This window comes from Paroedura picta, chromosome 11 (assembly GCF_049243985.1).
Source record: "Paroedura picta isolate Pp20150507F chromosome 11, Ppicta_v3.0, whole genome shotgun sequence".
In the NCBI taxonomy this organism is placed as follows: Eukaryota; Metazoa; Chordata; class Lepidosauria; order Squamata; family Gekkonidae; genus Paroedura; species Paroedura picta.
The window spans coordinates 23,962,625-23,980,168 of record NC_135379.1 but is presented as its reverse complement, the minus strand read 5'-3'; the positions used below and the strand labels follow the sequence as shown (position 1 = coordinate 23,980,168).

Below are 17,544 nucleotides of genomic sequence, written 5' to 3'. Positions count from 1 at the left end.
TTTGAGCTTTGTGCACCAAAAACACTAGGCACCTCTGCTATCAGAGGAGGAACAAGGATGAGAAGTAATAGAAGAAGTAATATCTACAGGGACAGATGACAAAAGAAGAGAGAGCAATAGTTTTATTTAAGCAGCTTCAGGTTTTGGATGGAACAACCTTGAAACAGTACCAGAATACTAACTGAAGCAGAATCTCACTGAGTCCAACAACAAAGAATATAAATAATTTACTCAAAGTCACTCGTAGTGATTCTGCATGGCAGCAGCCGCTCGGGGCCTCTGCCAGTGTGTTGTGATGGATCAGCACGCTCCGCCGCTTCCTGTGCCCCCACAGGTAACCTATTTCAGCGGTGGACCCTATCTGCCCTGGATTTCTGCATCCCCACAAGTACAACCAGGGTGGAAAGGTTCTGCTGGGCGGGGAGGAGGGCAGTGGGGGGGGTTCTTTGCACAAAGGTAGGATTGTGTAACAACGCAATCCCATCTTCATGCATAGAAAAATATGCCCCACTTGGCCCTGTGCCACAGAGCCAAATGGGGCATTTTGTGTCCCTGCTGGGACACCGTAGGCAGGCAGGAGCCAGACCTGGAAGACCCAGCTCTTCCCCGTCCACATGGGCCTGGCCTGGTATGGCTGCTGACAGTGCCTGTGGGGAAAAAGGGAAAGCAGGTATTTCCCCATTACCTTACTCCAGGGCAACACATGCCCTGAAGTGTGCCAGGCCTGGGACAGGGACAGGCCAGCACCGACATCATGTGGCAACAGGGATTAGCCCTTCCGCCATACAGGGGCCAGCGGAATTGGTATCTGTTATCCTAAATGACAGAATGAGGATTTGAACACAGACCATCCCAATTCCAATCCATCTTAATTAAGTACACATAGCTTCTTTGTGAAATGCACCTATGCACAGTGGATTGCCCTTTCATGCAAGCACCCACTTAACAATTCTCCTATCTTTCAACTTTCTATAGTGTTATTCATACATATTTATCTTAAACGTATAGATGAAGTTCTGTTATTATACGATTTTTTAAAATTATATTTTAAAAATATAAAATAGACACTGCAAGACATTTTGGCTCCTATAAACATCTGATATAAGGATACGGGATCCCGTCCAGAAGATAATCAACCTATCTCTCACAAAGGGAGAATTCCCGGAGGGACTGAAAGAGGCAGTGGTACACCTGTTACTGAAAAATCTTTAGACCCACAAGAGCCTGATAACCCACCTAGTGTTTCTGGGGAAGATGGTAGAAAGGGCTGTCGCAAATCAATTAATGGCATTCCTGGAGGAAGCTTCAGTCCTAGACCCATCTCAGTCAGGTTTCTGGCCTGGCTATGGGGTAGAGACAGCACTAGTTGCCCTGATGGATGACCTCCGTTGCCAGTTGGACTGAGGCAGGTTGGCGCTGAAGTTACTAGACCTTTCAGCAGCGTTTGACACAGTTGACCATGAGCTCTTAGCTTACCGCCACCGGAATATGAGGGACAGCCCTTCAATGGCTGATCTCTTTCCTGCAGGGTCACAGACAGAGGGTCGCAATAAGAGAGAGAGAGCCGATAGCTTACTTGTGGAGTCCCACAGGGAGCGGCCCTCTCTCCTATCCTATTCAACATTTTCATGCACCCTCTTCCACAACTGGTATGGAGATTTGGGCTGGGTAGTCATCAATATGCAGATGACACCCAGCTCTTCCTCCTGATGGATGGATGCCCTGACTCTCCCCCAGAAATATTAGCCAGCTGCCTGGAAGCAATGATGAGATGGCTCAAGCAGAGTTTTCGGAAGCTCAATCCTTCAAAGACGGAGGACCTGTGGCTGGGTAGGAAGGGTCCATGTCAGGAAGCGCGTCTGCTCTCCCTGGATGGTGTGCAGCTCTCAACAGCTCTCACAATGGAAGTCCAGGTCACAAAAGTAGCATGGCAGGTATTTTCCCACCTCTGCCAAGCCAAGCTACTAGTGCTCTACCTGGCCTAGAAACACCTAGCAACAGTGATCCATGTGACAGTCACCTCTAGACTGGATTTTTGTAACTCGGTCTATGCAACAAGTCAGTCAAACTTCATTGCACTAGGCCATAGGTCATCGCAAAATCAGATACAATAAAATTGTTAAAAACAAGTGCAGAATAAAAATTACATACATTAACCCATACCTTCTGCTCATTATCCCACAGTATTTGTTACAAGGCCAGCTCAAATGTTTCTTGTGGCCAAAACAAAGGTGGCAACCCTTTGTGTCACAAATGTGTCCGTATCGGAAAGCAAATACCTTAACTTGAGCTGAAGAAAATGCACCTGGAATGATTTTATTTAGAAATTTCCTCCTTAAGTGGACATTCCAGTAGATAGTGTGACAGATCTTCAACTATTGGGTTCCCACAAATACAGAGACGTTTTAAAAGAGGAATTTGAGCATATCTCCCAATCAGAACAGAAGAGGGCATTGACTGAAATCTCAGGTCTGAAAATGCTACAGGGCTCTGCTGTTGGAATGAGCTCCTGGAGGAGATCAGGGCCCTAACTGAGCTAAAACAGTTCCACAGGGCCTGCAAAAGGGAGCTCTTCCACCAGGCATTTGGTTGAGACAAAGTGACCAGCAACATCTACAGGGCTCCTGCTCCCTACCTCCCAAAGATCCACCCATGTGTTCTGCTCTGGACCTGTTTGCATAGTTATATTCTGTTACCTGTGTTATATTTTAATGTTAATGATATTGATATTGTGAAAAGCTGAGTTCCTTGTACTGTTTTCTGTATTTTCATGTAAACTGCCCTGAGCCTCAGGGGAGGGTGATATATAAATTAAATAAACAAACAAACAAATAAATATTTTTTAAAAATTCTGGGTGGGCAGATTTATTAAGAAATTAAACTCTGCCTATAACCAGAGTTTATTATTATTTACAATTTCCTCTCCACAGAACTAGATTATCCCAACAATGTGGTATCCATGAACTTAGACTAGCTCTGGGGTTAAATGAGACATTGGACACGGAGTTTAAATGCTGCCAACTATTTTCAGACATCTGGATTTTGAAGAAAACAAAAAAGACCAGTACAAAGAGTAGCCTTGCTAGTGGCAGTGTTAACACACTGATTACTACAACGCACAAATTGTGAATTAGACAAAAAGTGCACTGTCTTTTTGAATGGAAACAAACCAATATGAAACATAAAAACTGTTGGATAATTTTTTAAGGACCCAACAATTAGTTTATAAGGATAATAGACACAGAATTCCTACCTCTTCTGGATGTACCTGTGCCACGGATACCAGTTGTTCAGAACTACTTCTCGAAGTAGAGGGTACAACATTAGTTGGGGCCTCTGAGACCACCTCAATTGACGGTTCGGAGTCCTGAGGGCAACAGAGACAAACAGACCCCTCAGTAGTGTGCCAAAGCAGCACTCTGCAAGAGAGTTTTAGCAAGGCAGTGTGGTCTGTCCCAAAGCATTGGAACACCGTATTATTGATCAAAACCAATAGTAATTTTCTTCCAGGTAACTAACGGTATTTACCCTCTGTGATTATTTGTACAAAGGTATTTTGATTCTTAATCAAAAATGTATTTCTGCCCTTGAATGAACCAAGGACCTAATTTAGCTAGTAACTTTGGGCGTGAACTGAAAAGCACAGAATCAAAAGGTTACACACTGCTTTATCAAATAAAAATTCTTTGCCCTCCCCCACCTACCAAACTGGTATTCATGTGATGTGAATTAGCATATTACTTGGCCACAAATGCCGAAGGAATAAAAGTTGATAACTTAAAAGCTTGTGGCTAACACTCCATTTTCAGGCAGCGATTTGCTCTATAACGAGAAAGACATAGGAAGAACCTGGATCTGGGAAAAGTTCCACTGTTATGCAAATTTATTGCTACAGGATCCAGGACTATAAAGGAGTTCTAAACTTCAGAGATTTACTGCTCAAAAGGCTTCTAGCTACCATTATACTTTTAATAGCCTCCTGATACTTTCCTGTATTTATTAACTGACCTGAATATGTTCATGCATAGTCTGCAATACCTGTATAGTCTACTACCAGCAGGACCTTTGGAAAGAAAAGAAGTATCCTATAAGAAATCTACAAGGCTTAAGAATGTAGGGATTTATATTTTATCTATACATAACTATGTGAAATAATACAAGCAGAACTGAAAGGACCTTTCTGCAGCGATATGAAAAAATGTTTCAATCGATTACTTGACTAATAAGGCAGAACACGGAGACCCACCTCCCAAACCCAAAACAAACCCCAGAAGGCACATATACTGCTATGAAGAAGTATACTGTGCCAAATTTCTAGATCACTTCTAGTCTAATCGCATCACAGACTGGATAGAAATGAAGACAATGGCGTAATAATACAAAATGAAGTTCAGTTTGAACCAATTTACTGCAGTCAACATGTACCACTCATCTACAAGCCCAACTAAACTTAATAATGTATACAGACATCCACTTGCATCAGTTTGTAAAGTCACAGTACAGGGCAATCAGCTGGCCTAGAGGAGGGGATAAAATGCAGTTACCAATGTTGTCCCAATACCAGTGATTACCAGTTTGCCACCACTGAAGAGTGAATCATGAGAGTAGTTACTGGCATCTCAGAGACTGAGGGGTGAGACAGCTGAGAAGCCATCAAGAACCCGATACCTTTTTTCTCAGCCTCAGGGATGACAATGGCACCCAATCAGTGGCAACTGACAGGCCCATTATGCACGGCCGCCGAAACGGCGATTTCGGGTCACATGGAAAACGCGGAGGGGGAAGACGCGACGCATACCGGTTATACACGGGGCGGGGCGCGACGGCGGCAAAACCCAGAGTAACCGATTATGCACGCGCCGATCCGGGCGCCGCTTCTGGTTGCGCCCCGCTCACCCGGAAGCTGCGCTTTCTTCCGCGTTTCACTGACGCGGCTTTTTCGGCGGCATGCACTGAAGCTGCAGCCGGTTGCAGCCGGCTCCGTGCATTATCCGTGATTTTAGTCGCCGCCATTCCACCCCGAATGTGCGCTAAAACCCCCGTGCATAATGGGTCACAATAGCTTCAAAACTAAAGGGTATGGAAATTATGGGACTTCTTCAAGCATGAATAACCAGCACAGGTAAGCATTTGGGTCTTTGGATGCTTGGTTAGGATGTGTACAGGGCCATACTTTTGGCATAGCTGACACAGAACTTCTGGCTGGTTCTCTTATTAATTACTCCAGGGGCTGAAATAAAATTTCTGCAAAATAGTGATGAGTTTGAAGTCACAGACTTTACATGCACAATCATTCATGCCAATGGTAGAGGCAGAATCCTCTCCAATATGCAAGGGCAGCTCTGATGTTAATGCTGTGTCACAAACCTTTACTTTAGTTCTGGTGATCAGCACTTGCCAAAGATTTTCAGAGGTAACAATATGATCTCAATTTGGAACTGAAAAGACAACCTGGGCACAAATATCCATTCCGAAACTAACACAGAATTCTATAGCCTTTTCCTTTCAAACTATAGGGATTTTCAAGCCAAGTAATTCAGGATTAGTCTATTGTTTCAATAAAAGACAATGAAGGAAGTAGCTGGATAGAGATTTGATTGTATTTCATTATTAGAGTAGTAGTTTCTGAGTTAACTCATGAAATAATGAAAGAATTATATTATCTCAACATTATATTTACCTCATAGATTTAAAAAATGTACCAGATTTAACCTATCAACTAGTGTACCCAACATAAATGTGGTTAGAAGATAATCAAGGTGGTTTATATGTACATATATTTCTACACTTCTGGCATGCTTTCACAAGCTGTCTTTCTTGTTACACACCCATGATTTTTCCTATCAGTATTTACCAACAAAGCCAGATGGATTTTTACTTAGTACAAGTTAAATGATAGGACAATTGTAATGATTTAAAAAGGATAATCTTACTTTCTATAACACCGCATTTCCAATAATGTCTCAGACTACTATAGATTCCACTGGTTTATTAATGGATCAGATTATTTGTTAAATAAATCGTGGCGAAGAATCACAGTTCTGTTAAACTTACTGTGTAGTAGTTGATAGTTGAATTTATTGTGTATGGCCATAGGCTGTAACAATATAAAACATTAGCTGTTCTGTTAAGCAGAGTTTTAAGTTTCAGAAAAGCACTGAATTTTGCACACACAAAGTAGTCAGGAACTAAAGAGCCATGAGTGCTGCATGAATGAATCTCTGTAAGCACAATTTATTTTGATCACTTTTGACATTATGGTTTAATTTGATAGCAACTGTGGCCAGCAGAAGGGTGCAGGCCTTCAGGTGCTGGTACACATACAGCACAGTTTTTCTTTGAGCCACACTCAATCATACTGTAGTGCAGGGGTGACCAAACTGTGGCTCTCCAGATGTCCATGGACTACAAGAACACGTTGGCAGGGGCTCATGGCAATTGTAGCCCATGGACATGTGGAGAGCCGCAGTTTGGCCACCCCTGTTTTAGTGTGTTCCCTGGCCTTTAAGCACTTTCCCCAAGTGCAATGGGAAGAAGAACCACAAATAGATGCCAATGTATATACAGCTCTTTGAATTCCAGACAGTGTATTTTGACAACCAGATGCTGAGGGCTAACAACACTAGATGATAATAGCTAAAATGCACTGCATCTGAATATCACAGTGGCATCTGTTTTGCTTCTGGGTGATAACATTATAGGTTAGCAGAGATTAGAAAAACAATATGATAAATATTAGAAACATATGTTTGATCAAACTATCCAGTTTGTGGATTAAAAAAAATAGTGCTGAGCTGATAATCTTTTGCAGGGATGCAGTGAAAAGGGACAAAAATTATTCATTGGTAACAGAGTCTCTGTTGTCGAGACAACCAGACTAACACTTTCAGTGCCATGCTGGTGACAATGAGGGTAAGCAATTAAACTGCAGTACAACTATGGGGGGAAATATACATATCGGCATGGTTGGTTAAGCAACAGCAATGCATGTAGTCACAGCACAGATCATGCCTCCAGCTTTGTTTTCCCTCAGTGACATCACATAGCAAATTAAGTTGGTCTATATTGTACAAAGATATCACAAGAACGACTATGAGACTGATTTGCTGAGGTCACTCTAGGAAGAAGAAAGAGTAATAATTGGTGCCCTATCAGGCATAGGTGGCAAAAAGAAAAAAACAAATTTCAGGGAATTCAGATGATCCTATTCCTTTAGGTTCTTAATAATAATAATATAATTTTATGTGGAACGAAGGCTGTGTATACACCCAACAGTTTCAGAATTAAACTTTGTTGGTCTTAAAAGTGCCACTGGACTCAAACTTTGTTCTATTGCTGCAGGCTAACATGGCCTGAATATATCTAACTATATGGAAATAATGTGAACTAAAAGTAGGCACGGGCAACTTGGTTCAGATAAGCCTGATTTGGATACTTTTTGGACCTATCCAAGCCAAACCACCCATCCCCTGCATTTAAACAGTTCATATAAGCGGTGGCTGAATCACAATTAGGTCATGATTAGCCCTATTTAAATGCATCAACCCCCATTCCTCTGGCAGTACCTGAGAAGACAGGGGAAAAGAGTACCCATCAAACAGCTGATAATGATAGGAATACCACTCCCTTTAAATCACTCCTCAAGCTTGAGATTTAAAGGGAGCAGGTAGTATGTCTGTCATTATTAGTTGTTCAACATAGCATTCATTCAAATGCTCCCCAACCTTCACAGGCAGCTTTGTCTGCAGAGGTTGGGGGAGTATTTAAAGTGAGTGGCATGCTGAACAGCTGATAATGACAGGTACACTGCCTTTAAGTCCCTCCTGACATTATCAGCTGTTTGGTGGGTGCTCTCTTTCTCTTCTTCTCAGGCAGAAGTATGTGTACAATTCCACTCCCCCCCAAAACCTTTTGGGTTTGGTTGAATCGATTGAGCCAAATCTGAGAATGTGAAGTGGGATTTGTGCAATTCAGATTCAGCCCAAATTGGTATGAATTTGTTTTGTACACATGCCTAACTAGAAATAATAATTGCTGACTATGTCTACAAAACATAGCATCAGCATACATGAATATTGTTCATGTTTAAAGGCAAAGGTATCCCCTGTGCAAGCACCGGGTCATGTCTGACCCTTGGGGTGACGCCCTCTAGCATTTTCATGGCAGACTCAATACGGGGTGGTTTGCCAGTGCCTTCCCCAGTCATTACCATTTCCCCCCCAGCAAGCTGGGTACTCATTTTACCGACCTTGGAAGGATGGAAGGCTGAGTCAACCTTGAGCCGGCTGCTGGGATTGAACTACCAGCCTCATAGGCAGAGCTTTCAGACTGCATGTCTGCTGCCTTACCACTCTGCGCCACAAGAGGCTCATGCTGTTCAACTTTACTTATGCACAATAGCTGTTATACACACAAAAGAAAGCACCGAGCTTAATTTTGAAGGTGAAATGATGATTCTTCAAAGCATAATAACGAACATTCAAGGAATATATCCAAAATAAAATGCTAAGAAACTCCAATATGCATTCCTATTTAACATCATATACCAAACACACATGTATTTAAAATCACCGCTACCTTTAATAAAAAAAGGCTCAGCCCAACAGGACAATTTGCGTATATTATGTTAACTATCAGATTTTATACATCATCCTTTACACAGGGTTCAGCTGAGAATTACGTAAGCCATAAATTAGCTTTAAACAAGCTTTGAATCAGGCTTCAGCTAGTTTTCAAATTAAACAGCCTTCAGTATATTACAAGGTGCTGTCATTTTATTACCCCAATCAATTCTGTGGCCTGAGGTATAAGGAAAATGGATGCTGTCTTCATTTGCAAAAGGGTTTATCTCTTACAACAGGCTCTGAACTACTTAACTGCAGTAATGAATTGGGAACCAAAGTTACTAACAAAGACTTTTTAAAAAATTGCAAAAGCTGAAGACAGTAGTTCCATTTTCAGGGTTGCAAAACAGAAAAAGTCCTGGAAGAGGAAGAGGGAAAAACCTTGCACTTTTTTGTGATTTATCTCCTTTTAAAATACTGTAGAATTCTGACTGCAATGCTGCTGGTTACCACAGTATTATTAATGGTATATGAATGAAAATAATATTCTAGTGTACATTATTACATTTTTCACTTCATAATGCGTGAGGTTTGCTCCATTTACTTATGATAAAAAGATATTAAAAATTGGAAAAGTACTAATTAATAGTTCCATTAGATTGTTGCAAGATATAATTATGAGCAGATCAACAAACTGCATCATAGTATTCAGGAGCAGTGTAAAAATGGGCACCCCCAAAATTCTATTGTCATGCTACTTCTTCTATCCTTTCTTAACATTTCTTCTAACTTTTCTTGACACATTTATTTGAAAGCAGTACTGACTTCCAAAGAAACATGGTTAGGTTTGCAGTTTCATGTGATTTTAGCCTAGTTGGATAATATCATTTATCCTCTTTTTTTTTTTTTTTGCTGTTGTCTTACAGCCATTTGTCAATCTAGCTTGCTTAAAAACAAACAAACATGGAAAATATATTGCAATCGTACACAGTATTACTCCAAGCTACATCCAGTGGAATTAATAGGTTTAAACTAGAATAACTCTGCAACGCAAATAGCTTACATCTTCTCTTACCTAGAGAAGTTAGGATAACTATAGGTAATTTTTGCAAAGTTACACTTACGAATTCATATATGCATAAATGGAAGTTGAAAGGCTGTTTAACCTACAAGATATCAGGCTGGCGGGTGCTCCCTTGCCAGCGGCCTGATGCGTCGAGAGGCGTGAAGCGCCTCTGACGTGTCAGGCCGCTGCCACGCTGGCAATTGTGGCCTGCCAACTCGGGGGCCCCACGCGGCCCCACTAGCGCCCGCTGTATTCCAGGTACAGCGGGCTTGATTACTAGTTTCATAATAATAATGCTAAGAATAAAAACTGGCATTGGAAATAAATCTTTTCTTCCTGTAAGAGTTCTGCAAAAGATGCTACTTCATTCTTGGCCTACTTCAAAACAAGTTTGCCCTAGAAGGTTGAAAAACATCAAGCCTCAGACAGACAAAGCAGTCCAGCTATAAAACTGATTTAATGCAAGCTAGCTGAATGTTCCAATGCCATTTAGCTGCAAACTGCTAATACAGATACTATTATTAATACACTGGAAGCCTAACACAAAGAATATTTTATTACATCTAAGTCAGCAGCATTAAAATTCGACCTGTTTATTAAAAAGGAATGAACGGCCCAGCTACCACAGTTTAAGGGGCAAAATTAATCAGCAACCTTTTGCTGAGCTCACAGTAACTGAAAGGTCAAAACTAGTGCTGCTTCAAAACCTGAGAAATTCTTCAGGCATCATAAATTAAAAACACTGAAAAATATGCAGTGAATTATTCCCCTAAAGTCACTAAAAGGTTTTAAGGTGGGCACTTTCCATAGTTGCATATACATAAGGTTAGTTCTATCAAAATATCCTGGGTCTTTTGTTCTCCCTCTCCCCGACTTTCTTCACTACTTTCCAAGTATCCATTACCATAATCTTAAATTCATTTTTGCTGTGCTGCATTGTACAAGGGCAGTTTTCTATTGTAGGCAAAACCCAAAAATATTGCACTAATAATGGCTCAAGAGCTGCTGTGCTGATGTGCCCGAGAGTGCTGTTACAGGTATGCCAAACCATTTTACTGTAAGACTGTATTTTGTATCCTTGGAAGTATCATATTGTCTTTGAAAAAAATTCACAGAAAACACAGCAACTAATACAGCACCCAACCAACCACTTTTAACAAAGATAAGGCTTGGGCAATTATCTTATATTTCAGAAAAGGGACAGGAATGCCTAGAACACTCCACATTAAACACAGGTCAGGTAGCAAAGAAACTAGTAGTATATTCATATGCTGCAACTCTTATTTTACTCACATTCTGCAAATCTGCACAAGACAGTTTACTCTCTTCCTTTTCCCGGTTTTGTTCTTGGCGGTTTCCATAGTCCCTTCATGTTTACACAAGTGAATTTTCATCACAAACCTTATACTTGGATTTCCCCCCTGCAAGCCATATTCAAACATAAAGCTTACTCAAAAGATTTTGAAACTTGAGGTGCCAGTTTAAATTCAAAGAATTAAACTGGCCTATGTTACAATTGTAACATATAGTTCAGGCCTTGAATTGGAATCCTATCAGACCGCTGGGATCCTATATAGATCCCCGCAGAAGGGCACTGCATTTTACTGTTTCTTAATTTGGCCTCACCCAAAGATTGCTCCTTGGAAAGCAGGACGATCTCAGTGCTTTAGTGGTCTGTTTACATGGCTGCTATGCCTGTCGATCTCATGTGGTTGCTAGCAGTGGGTCACACCTATGCCGACGGAGTCTTCATATGTTGAGTTATGAAAGTTGGACCATAAGGAAGGCCGAGCGTCAAAGAATTGAGGCTTTTGAACTCTGGTGCTGGAGATGCTCTGAAGCATTTCTGAAGCAAATGCTCTGAAGCTTTTCCTTCATTTCAAAAGGGAGGAAGGACAACAATTGACAATTTGTCTAGGAACTGAAACATCTCCCAACCCCAAACCCCAGCAAATCCATCTACAGGGATAGCAGAGTCTCAGTTAATTTCCTTATAGTCTGTAAATACACTCTGCCAGATATTTAACAGTGACAAGTAAACCTATGCATCCCTCAAGCTGATATTTTATTTCCTCAAATGCCCTGCCCACCTCCAGGTTTCTGAACCAATTCTTGTGATTTCGACTTTATGCAAATCCAAACTTCATCCAAATCCAAGTCCAGACTGGAGTACACCAAGGTGCTGTGGCCGCTCTAATTTTTAACATTGTAGTTGATGCCATTATGAGAAAAGTATTCAAGAATACAGAGTTCAATATGGCTAAAACAACTTCCTGGCAGATCTAATGTTTGCAGATGACAGTGCCATATTTGCCGATACAGATGCAGAGGCTACTAACATCCTCTGTGACACTGCCTGTATCGCCCAATCTTACAGCTTAAAAATAAACGTGGACATAACCAAAGACATAACCACAGATGGATCACCAACAAATGTATACCTCAATGGAACCCAAATTGAGCAAGTCAAAGAATGTAAATACTTAGGCTCATTGGTGCAAGAGAAGAAAGTGTCATCTACCACTGAAGTCCACAATAGGATTGGCCAAGGAACATCAGCATTTGCCACACTCAAATGGTGCCTCTGGAAGATGACACACATCTCCCTCAAGACCAAAGTTTGTCTCTTTCATCCTGCCAATCTTCCTATAAGAATCAGAAACATGGACTTTACTAAAACCCGACATAAACAAACTCGAGACTTTCCAAATGCGATGCCTGCGGCAGATTGTGGGTATCTCTATGTAATCATAATCGACACGAGATAATTCGGACAAAATGTGATAACCAGCTGCAAATTAAAGAACAAATCCAAAAGCGCAGACAGCAATGGTTTGACCATGTCTGTAGAATGAACACCAGCAGACTGCCTAACAAAATCCTCTGGCAAGAACAACCAACTGAATGGAAGATCCAACAACTGGTGCCAAATAAAACATGGCTTAAACAGATTGAGGAAGACTTTAGAAACCAGCGATTGTCTATCCATATGGTCAAAACTACTGCCATCAATCGCCAAGAGTGGAAACATATTGTAAACAAAGCAAAAAATCCAGCGGCACCTATAGCAATGTATTCGTTGAGAGGTCAATCTGCTCCACCAACTGCCAGCTAAAGGATAAAAAGAAGAAGCAAATGATTGTCAGTCCGTTAGATGGGGAGGGCTAAATCAACCTCATGCTCTTTGTACCTGTATTCTCCTTGCTAATGCCCAATGCCAGGCGTTCTCAACTAGGGTTTCATGAAAACCAGGGTTTCTTGGTGGCCCTGGAAGGGTTTCCCAAACGGGTGGGAGTAAATTAATTTTTAATATAGTTTTTAATTTGTTAAACATTTACTGGGTGATATGACCATACATGGTCATGTCAACCCACCCACCCCTCCCAAAATTGCCAATGATGGGCCTAGAGGGGGTAGAAATGAGAGGGGCCCTCAGTGGGCAGGATCACAGCTATGCTTCCCAACCATATTCTGTGTGATCGCTCCACTTTTGGGGCTTCTTGATGCCTGACAAATGATTCAGGGCTTTCTCAGTAGCAAAAAAGTTGAGAAAGCCTGCCCAATGCTATAAGCTTGTTTAATAACCATTCAACTTCACCCTTATGCCTGTTTATTTCTGAGAATCTTCCCAGTCTTATATGAAACTTTGCTCAGATCTAGGACCCTGGTAGACAACTGAGGGGGCCTAGTGAAATTACCCCGGACACTCATGTGCTTTTCAGTTAAGTGGGATGGCTCCTAAAGTCATGGGGCATTCATATGTAGGCTATTTGGGTAATACAACTATTTACACACATTTGCACAAAGCACCAATGACGTCTACTTTTCCAAATATTTTGTTGTTGAAGCATCTCTTGATTTAGGTTCCTGTGGTACAATCCTAAACAAAGCTATGCTTTTTCCAAGTCCACTGAAATCTTATCTTAGGAAAATATAATTCCGTGTAAAATTGTACTGCTAAGCTAGCAACTTTTGGCTGCTAATATTGCCAAGCTTCTCCATCTCTTGATACTATTTGGAGCATATGAACTTTTCAAGGCAGAAGATGCAAAATATGCAAGACTCTCCAAACATACCCAAAGGAGTTTTCAAACCACTGAACCACATAATCACTTTCATCCTTTACCAAAGATATGTTTAGTGAAAAGCTAGAGATAAACTTAATTGCTGCCAGAATTTAACAATGTAGCATACGTCCTCAGGATTTAGAGAAGATATTTTCAAAGCCAGCTAGAAAATCACAAAAATATTTGTGCAATCTCTTGGGACAGTTAATTATAACACACGTAAAAATATTAACATTAACTATTTGTGGAACAAATTTGGAAAAGGAGGAAAGCATTTAAATAATCGGGCTCTCTCTTTTATGTACAGTGAGCAGCTGAGAGCACACACCAGAAATTCCCACCTGTTTTCTTGCAAATAAGATTATAAATTTGGCTCACTCTATTACTCACAAATGCTACTTTCCAACTTTAGGACTGATGCCCATTATTTCCTGTGAAAAGGTAAATGAAGACTGCCACTTTTACATGATTTTTTAAAATTTAAAGGCACTTTAGTCACCCACAAGAGACAATTCTTTGCATATAGAACATTAATAATCTGATTTATCAAGTGTCAAGTGTCATATCTTTAAGGTCAATGACATTTAACTTTAATGTCTTGGTGTTCTTTACAGTATCAGCTATATGGATGGACATACATGACCTAAATATCATTCACACAATAGCTCCATCAGTGAGTTTACAGAAAATAACCGATATGCTTTACAATGTCTAGCTTACTACACAAAGAAGAAGAATAACTGCCCTTTACGTGGGTTCCAGAAATCTGAATAGCCCCCTTCTACACCACAAAAAATAAAAACATAAAAATGAAGTTCTCAAGAAAACGAAAATGAACAATAAACAATAGCTGCATCTGACTAAGTTGGCTCTGGTTCATGAAAAGCTTGTGCCACAAAACGTATGACAGTTTTTAATGCTCTCTCAGATACAAAATTCTAGTTATGCTATTATGAAACATCTTTTATTTGGACATAAAACACAACTCATTTACTTCTGCACAAACAAATGCAAGGCTATCCATTTAGTCATTTAGATAAATGTAGGGTTCTTCAAGCTTCTGACACATCATTTATTTATATACTTTATTTATATTTTGTCTTTCTTTCTAATAGGACACAAAGAGGCTTACATCATTCTCCTCTCTTCTGTTTTATCCTCATAACAACCCTGCAAGGTAGGCTAGGCAGAGAACGTGGGACTCGCCCAAGGCCACCCAACAAGTTCCCATGACAGAATGTGTCTCTGAGATCCTAGCCTTACACTCTAATCACTCACCATGCTGGTTCTCTACGGATAATTTACTGATAAAACAGTAATTTCTAGTAAGAGTAATATACTGACACTGAATTAAGCTGCATCTTTTTTATGACAGTAGGAACTGCAATTGGGTATATTCAAAGATAAGCTACATTCATGATTTGGTTCCCATGAAGCAGTAAAAATCTAGTATTCTCTATTGCAAACACTTTTCTGATACCCTCTACCACGGGGTAGGCAAACTGTGGCCCTCCAGATATCCATGGACTACAATTCCCATGAGCCCCTGATCACATTTGCTGGCAGGAGCTTATGGGAATTGTAGTCCATGGACACCTGGAGAGCCACAGTTTGCCTACACCTGCTCTACCATATAAAAACTTATCCCAATAATATGGTTCTTAAGGGGAAAAAGCAAGCTTAGGAGCATTGTGTTGTATCTCTTCCAAATGTGACAGTGAGAAGGTATGCCAGAAGTAAGACTATCAGGCAGGGCATCCTATTAGAACTGGTGAGGGATGGCTGTGTAGAGCGGGACAAGAGCAAGCTGGTGGCTTTGTTACACACACTAGTTGTGTACTCAAGCTGATATCTGAAGAGGAGGGAGGAGGACATAGCTGGCTTCACCTAATGTTAAAGTGGAAGGGTTCTTTAGGTTCACTGCTACCCTGTAAAGGATGCCTGATATATGGCCTCCCTTGGTGCCTTTTGCTGAAAGCTGCATAGGAATAAACTTATAGCCTCGCTTTCACCCAAAAGTATGTATTATGCTTCATCAGTGTGGTTAAGAGCGGCAGGTTTGTTTCTGGGCTACATTAGGAAGCTACATTACTAAAGTTCCTGGCCACCCTCCCCTCTTCCTTTTCCTCTTCGCCCCCTCCTCAAACATCACCACAGCTGGCTAATTAAGTTCTTGTGCTGACTGCGGTTCTGTTTCTTGTTGTTTTAAAGTGCATTCGTTTGTTTTTACTGTTAATAAAATTTATTGTTTTTTTCACTCTGTTATTTAATATGTTGTTCACCACCCCCGAGATGGTAAATCCAAGAGAGGTGGTATATAAATTGACCAATCAACCAATAAAAGACATTGATGCACTGGCTTCTCTCTCACTTTAAATCATCTCTGGGGTCTACTACACAAGATGCACTGAACCACTATATATGACAGGTGTCTAATTGTAAGTCCAGTGATACACAAAATATATAAGTAACACATTTTAAAAATTCATTATAAATATTTCCAAGGCATCAAGGATGATTTCTCATGGCATTCTGGAAGTCCCTTTACCATTGTATCCTGACTGTTCATTCTCTGCCCAAATACTACATCACTGTGAAGCACTACCCAACAACATTGCCTGTTTTTGGCTAGCCCGAGGTTTCACAGCCATTAAAAGTTTATGACAAGGATTCTAATGAAAAAGCCATATCCATGTTTCCAGTAGTCTTACTCTATTAAAAGTCGATGTGTACTCTAGTAATTAAGTAAATAATAACCAAACTTCGTAATCACAAGCAGTTAATAGAAAGTAATAGTGAACTACCATTTGTTGGCAAATTTGATAATTCTATTGTCAGCATGGGACTTTAATTATAAGCACACTAATTTAAAAACATGTAATCTAAAGAATCCCAGAACAATACAATTACATTAAAGAAGTGGATCTCAATGCATTTTTAGTTTATCCAATAATGCATGTAGGTGTTGTCATAATGGTGGTTACAGCTTTTTAAACCATGGGATTATGACAAGGAAGTACTTCTAGTCATCAATGGTATATAACTTATGAAGCAATCAAAGAAGGAACACTACAAAAGTAATATCTTTGAGGAAGAATCTGACACATGGCTTATAGAATCATAGAGTTGGAAGGGGCCATACAGGCCATCTAGTCCAACCCCCTGCTCAACGCAGGATCAGCCCTAAAGCATCCAAGAAAAGTGTGTATCCAACCTTTGCTTGAAGACTGCCAGTGAGGGAGAGCTCACCACCTCCTTAGGCAGCCTATTCCACTGCTGAACTACTCTGACTGTGAAATTTTTTTTCCTGATATCTAGCCTATATTGTTGTACTTGAAGTTTAAACCCATTACTGCGTGTCCTCTCCTCTGCAGCCAACAGAAACAGCATCCTGCCCTCCTCCAAGTGACAACCTTTCAAATACTTAAAGAGGGCTATCATGTCCCCTCTCAGCCTCCTTTTCTCCAGGCTGAACATTCCCAAGTCCCTCAACCTATCTTCATAGGGCTTAGTCCCTTGGCCCCAGATCATCTTCATCGTTCTCCTCTGTACCCTTTCAATTTTATCTACGTCCTTCTTGAAGTGAGGCCTCCAGAACTGCACACAGTACTCCAGGTGTGGTCTGACCAGTGCTGTATACAATGGGACTATGACATCTTGTGATTTTGATGTGATGCCCCTGTTGATACAGCCCAAAATGGCATTTGCCTTTTTTACCGCTGCATCACATTGCCTGCTCATGTTTAATTTACAATCCACAAGTACTCCAAGGTCTCGTTCACACACAGTGTTACCTAGAAGCGTATCCCCCATCCAGTAGGCATGCTTTTCATTTTTCTGACCCAGA

At 40.7% G+C, this 17,544-nt stretch overlaps 1 protein-coding gene across 12 annotated transcripts in view; it reads right to left on the bottom strand.

Annotated features, from left to right (window-relative positions):
- PHF14 (PHD finger protein 14) overlaps positions 1-17,544 on the bottom strand; it is a 142,404-nt gene that overhangs the window by 29,849 nt on the left and 95,011 nt on the right. For 4 of the 12 annotated variants that reach the window (XM_077303737.1, XM_077303735.1, XM_077303739.1 and 1 more), the window contains one exon: positions 3,254-3,367. The exons of 4 other annotated variants lie outside the window; for them this stretch is intronic. In XM_077303737.1, the coding sequence (XP_077159852.1) occupies positions 3,254-3,367 (114 nt within the window). Of the gene's footprint in view, positions 1-3,253; positions 3,368-4,008; positions 4,064-6,054; positions 6,098-17,544 lie in introns of those variants that run through there. 4 more of the 12 variants (XR_013225447.1, XM_077303738.1, XM_077303734.1 and 1 more) reach the window with 2 other exon arrangements.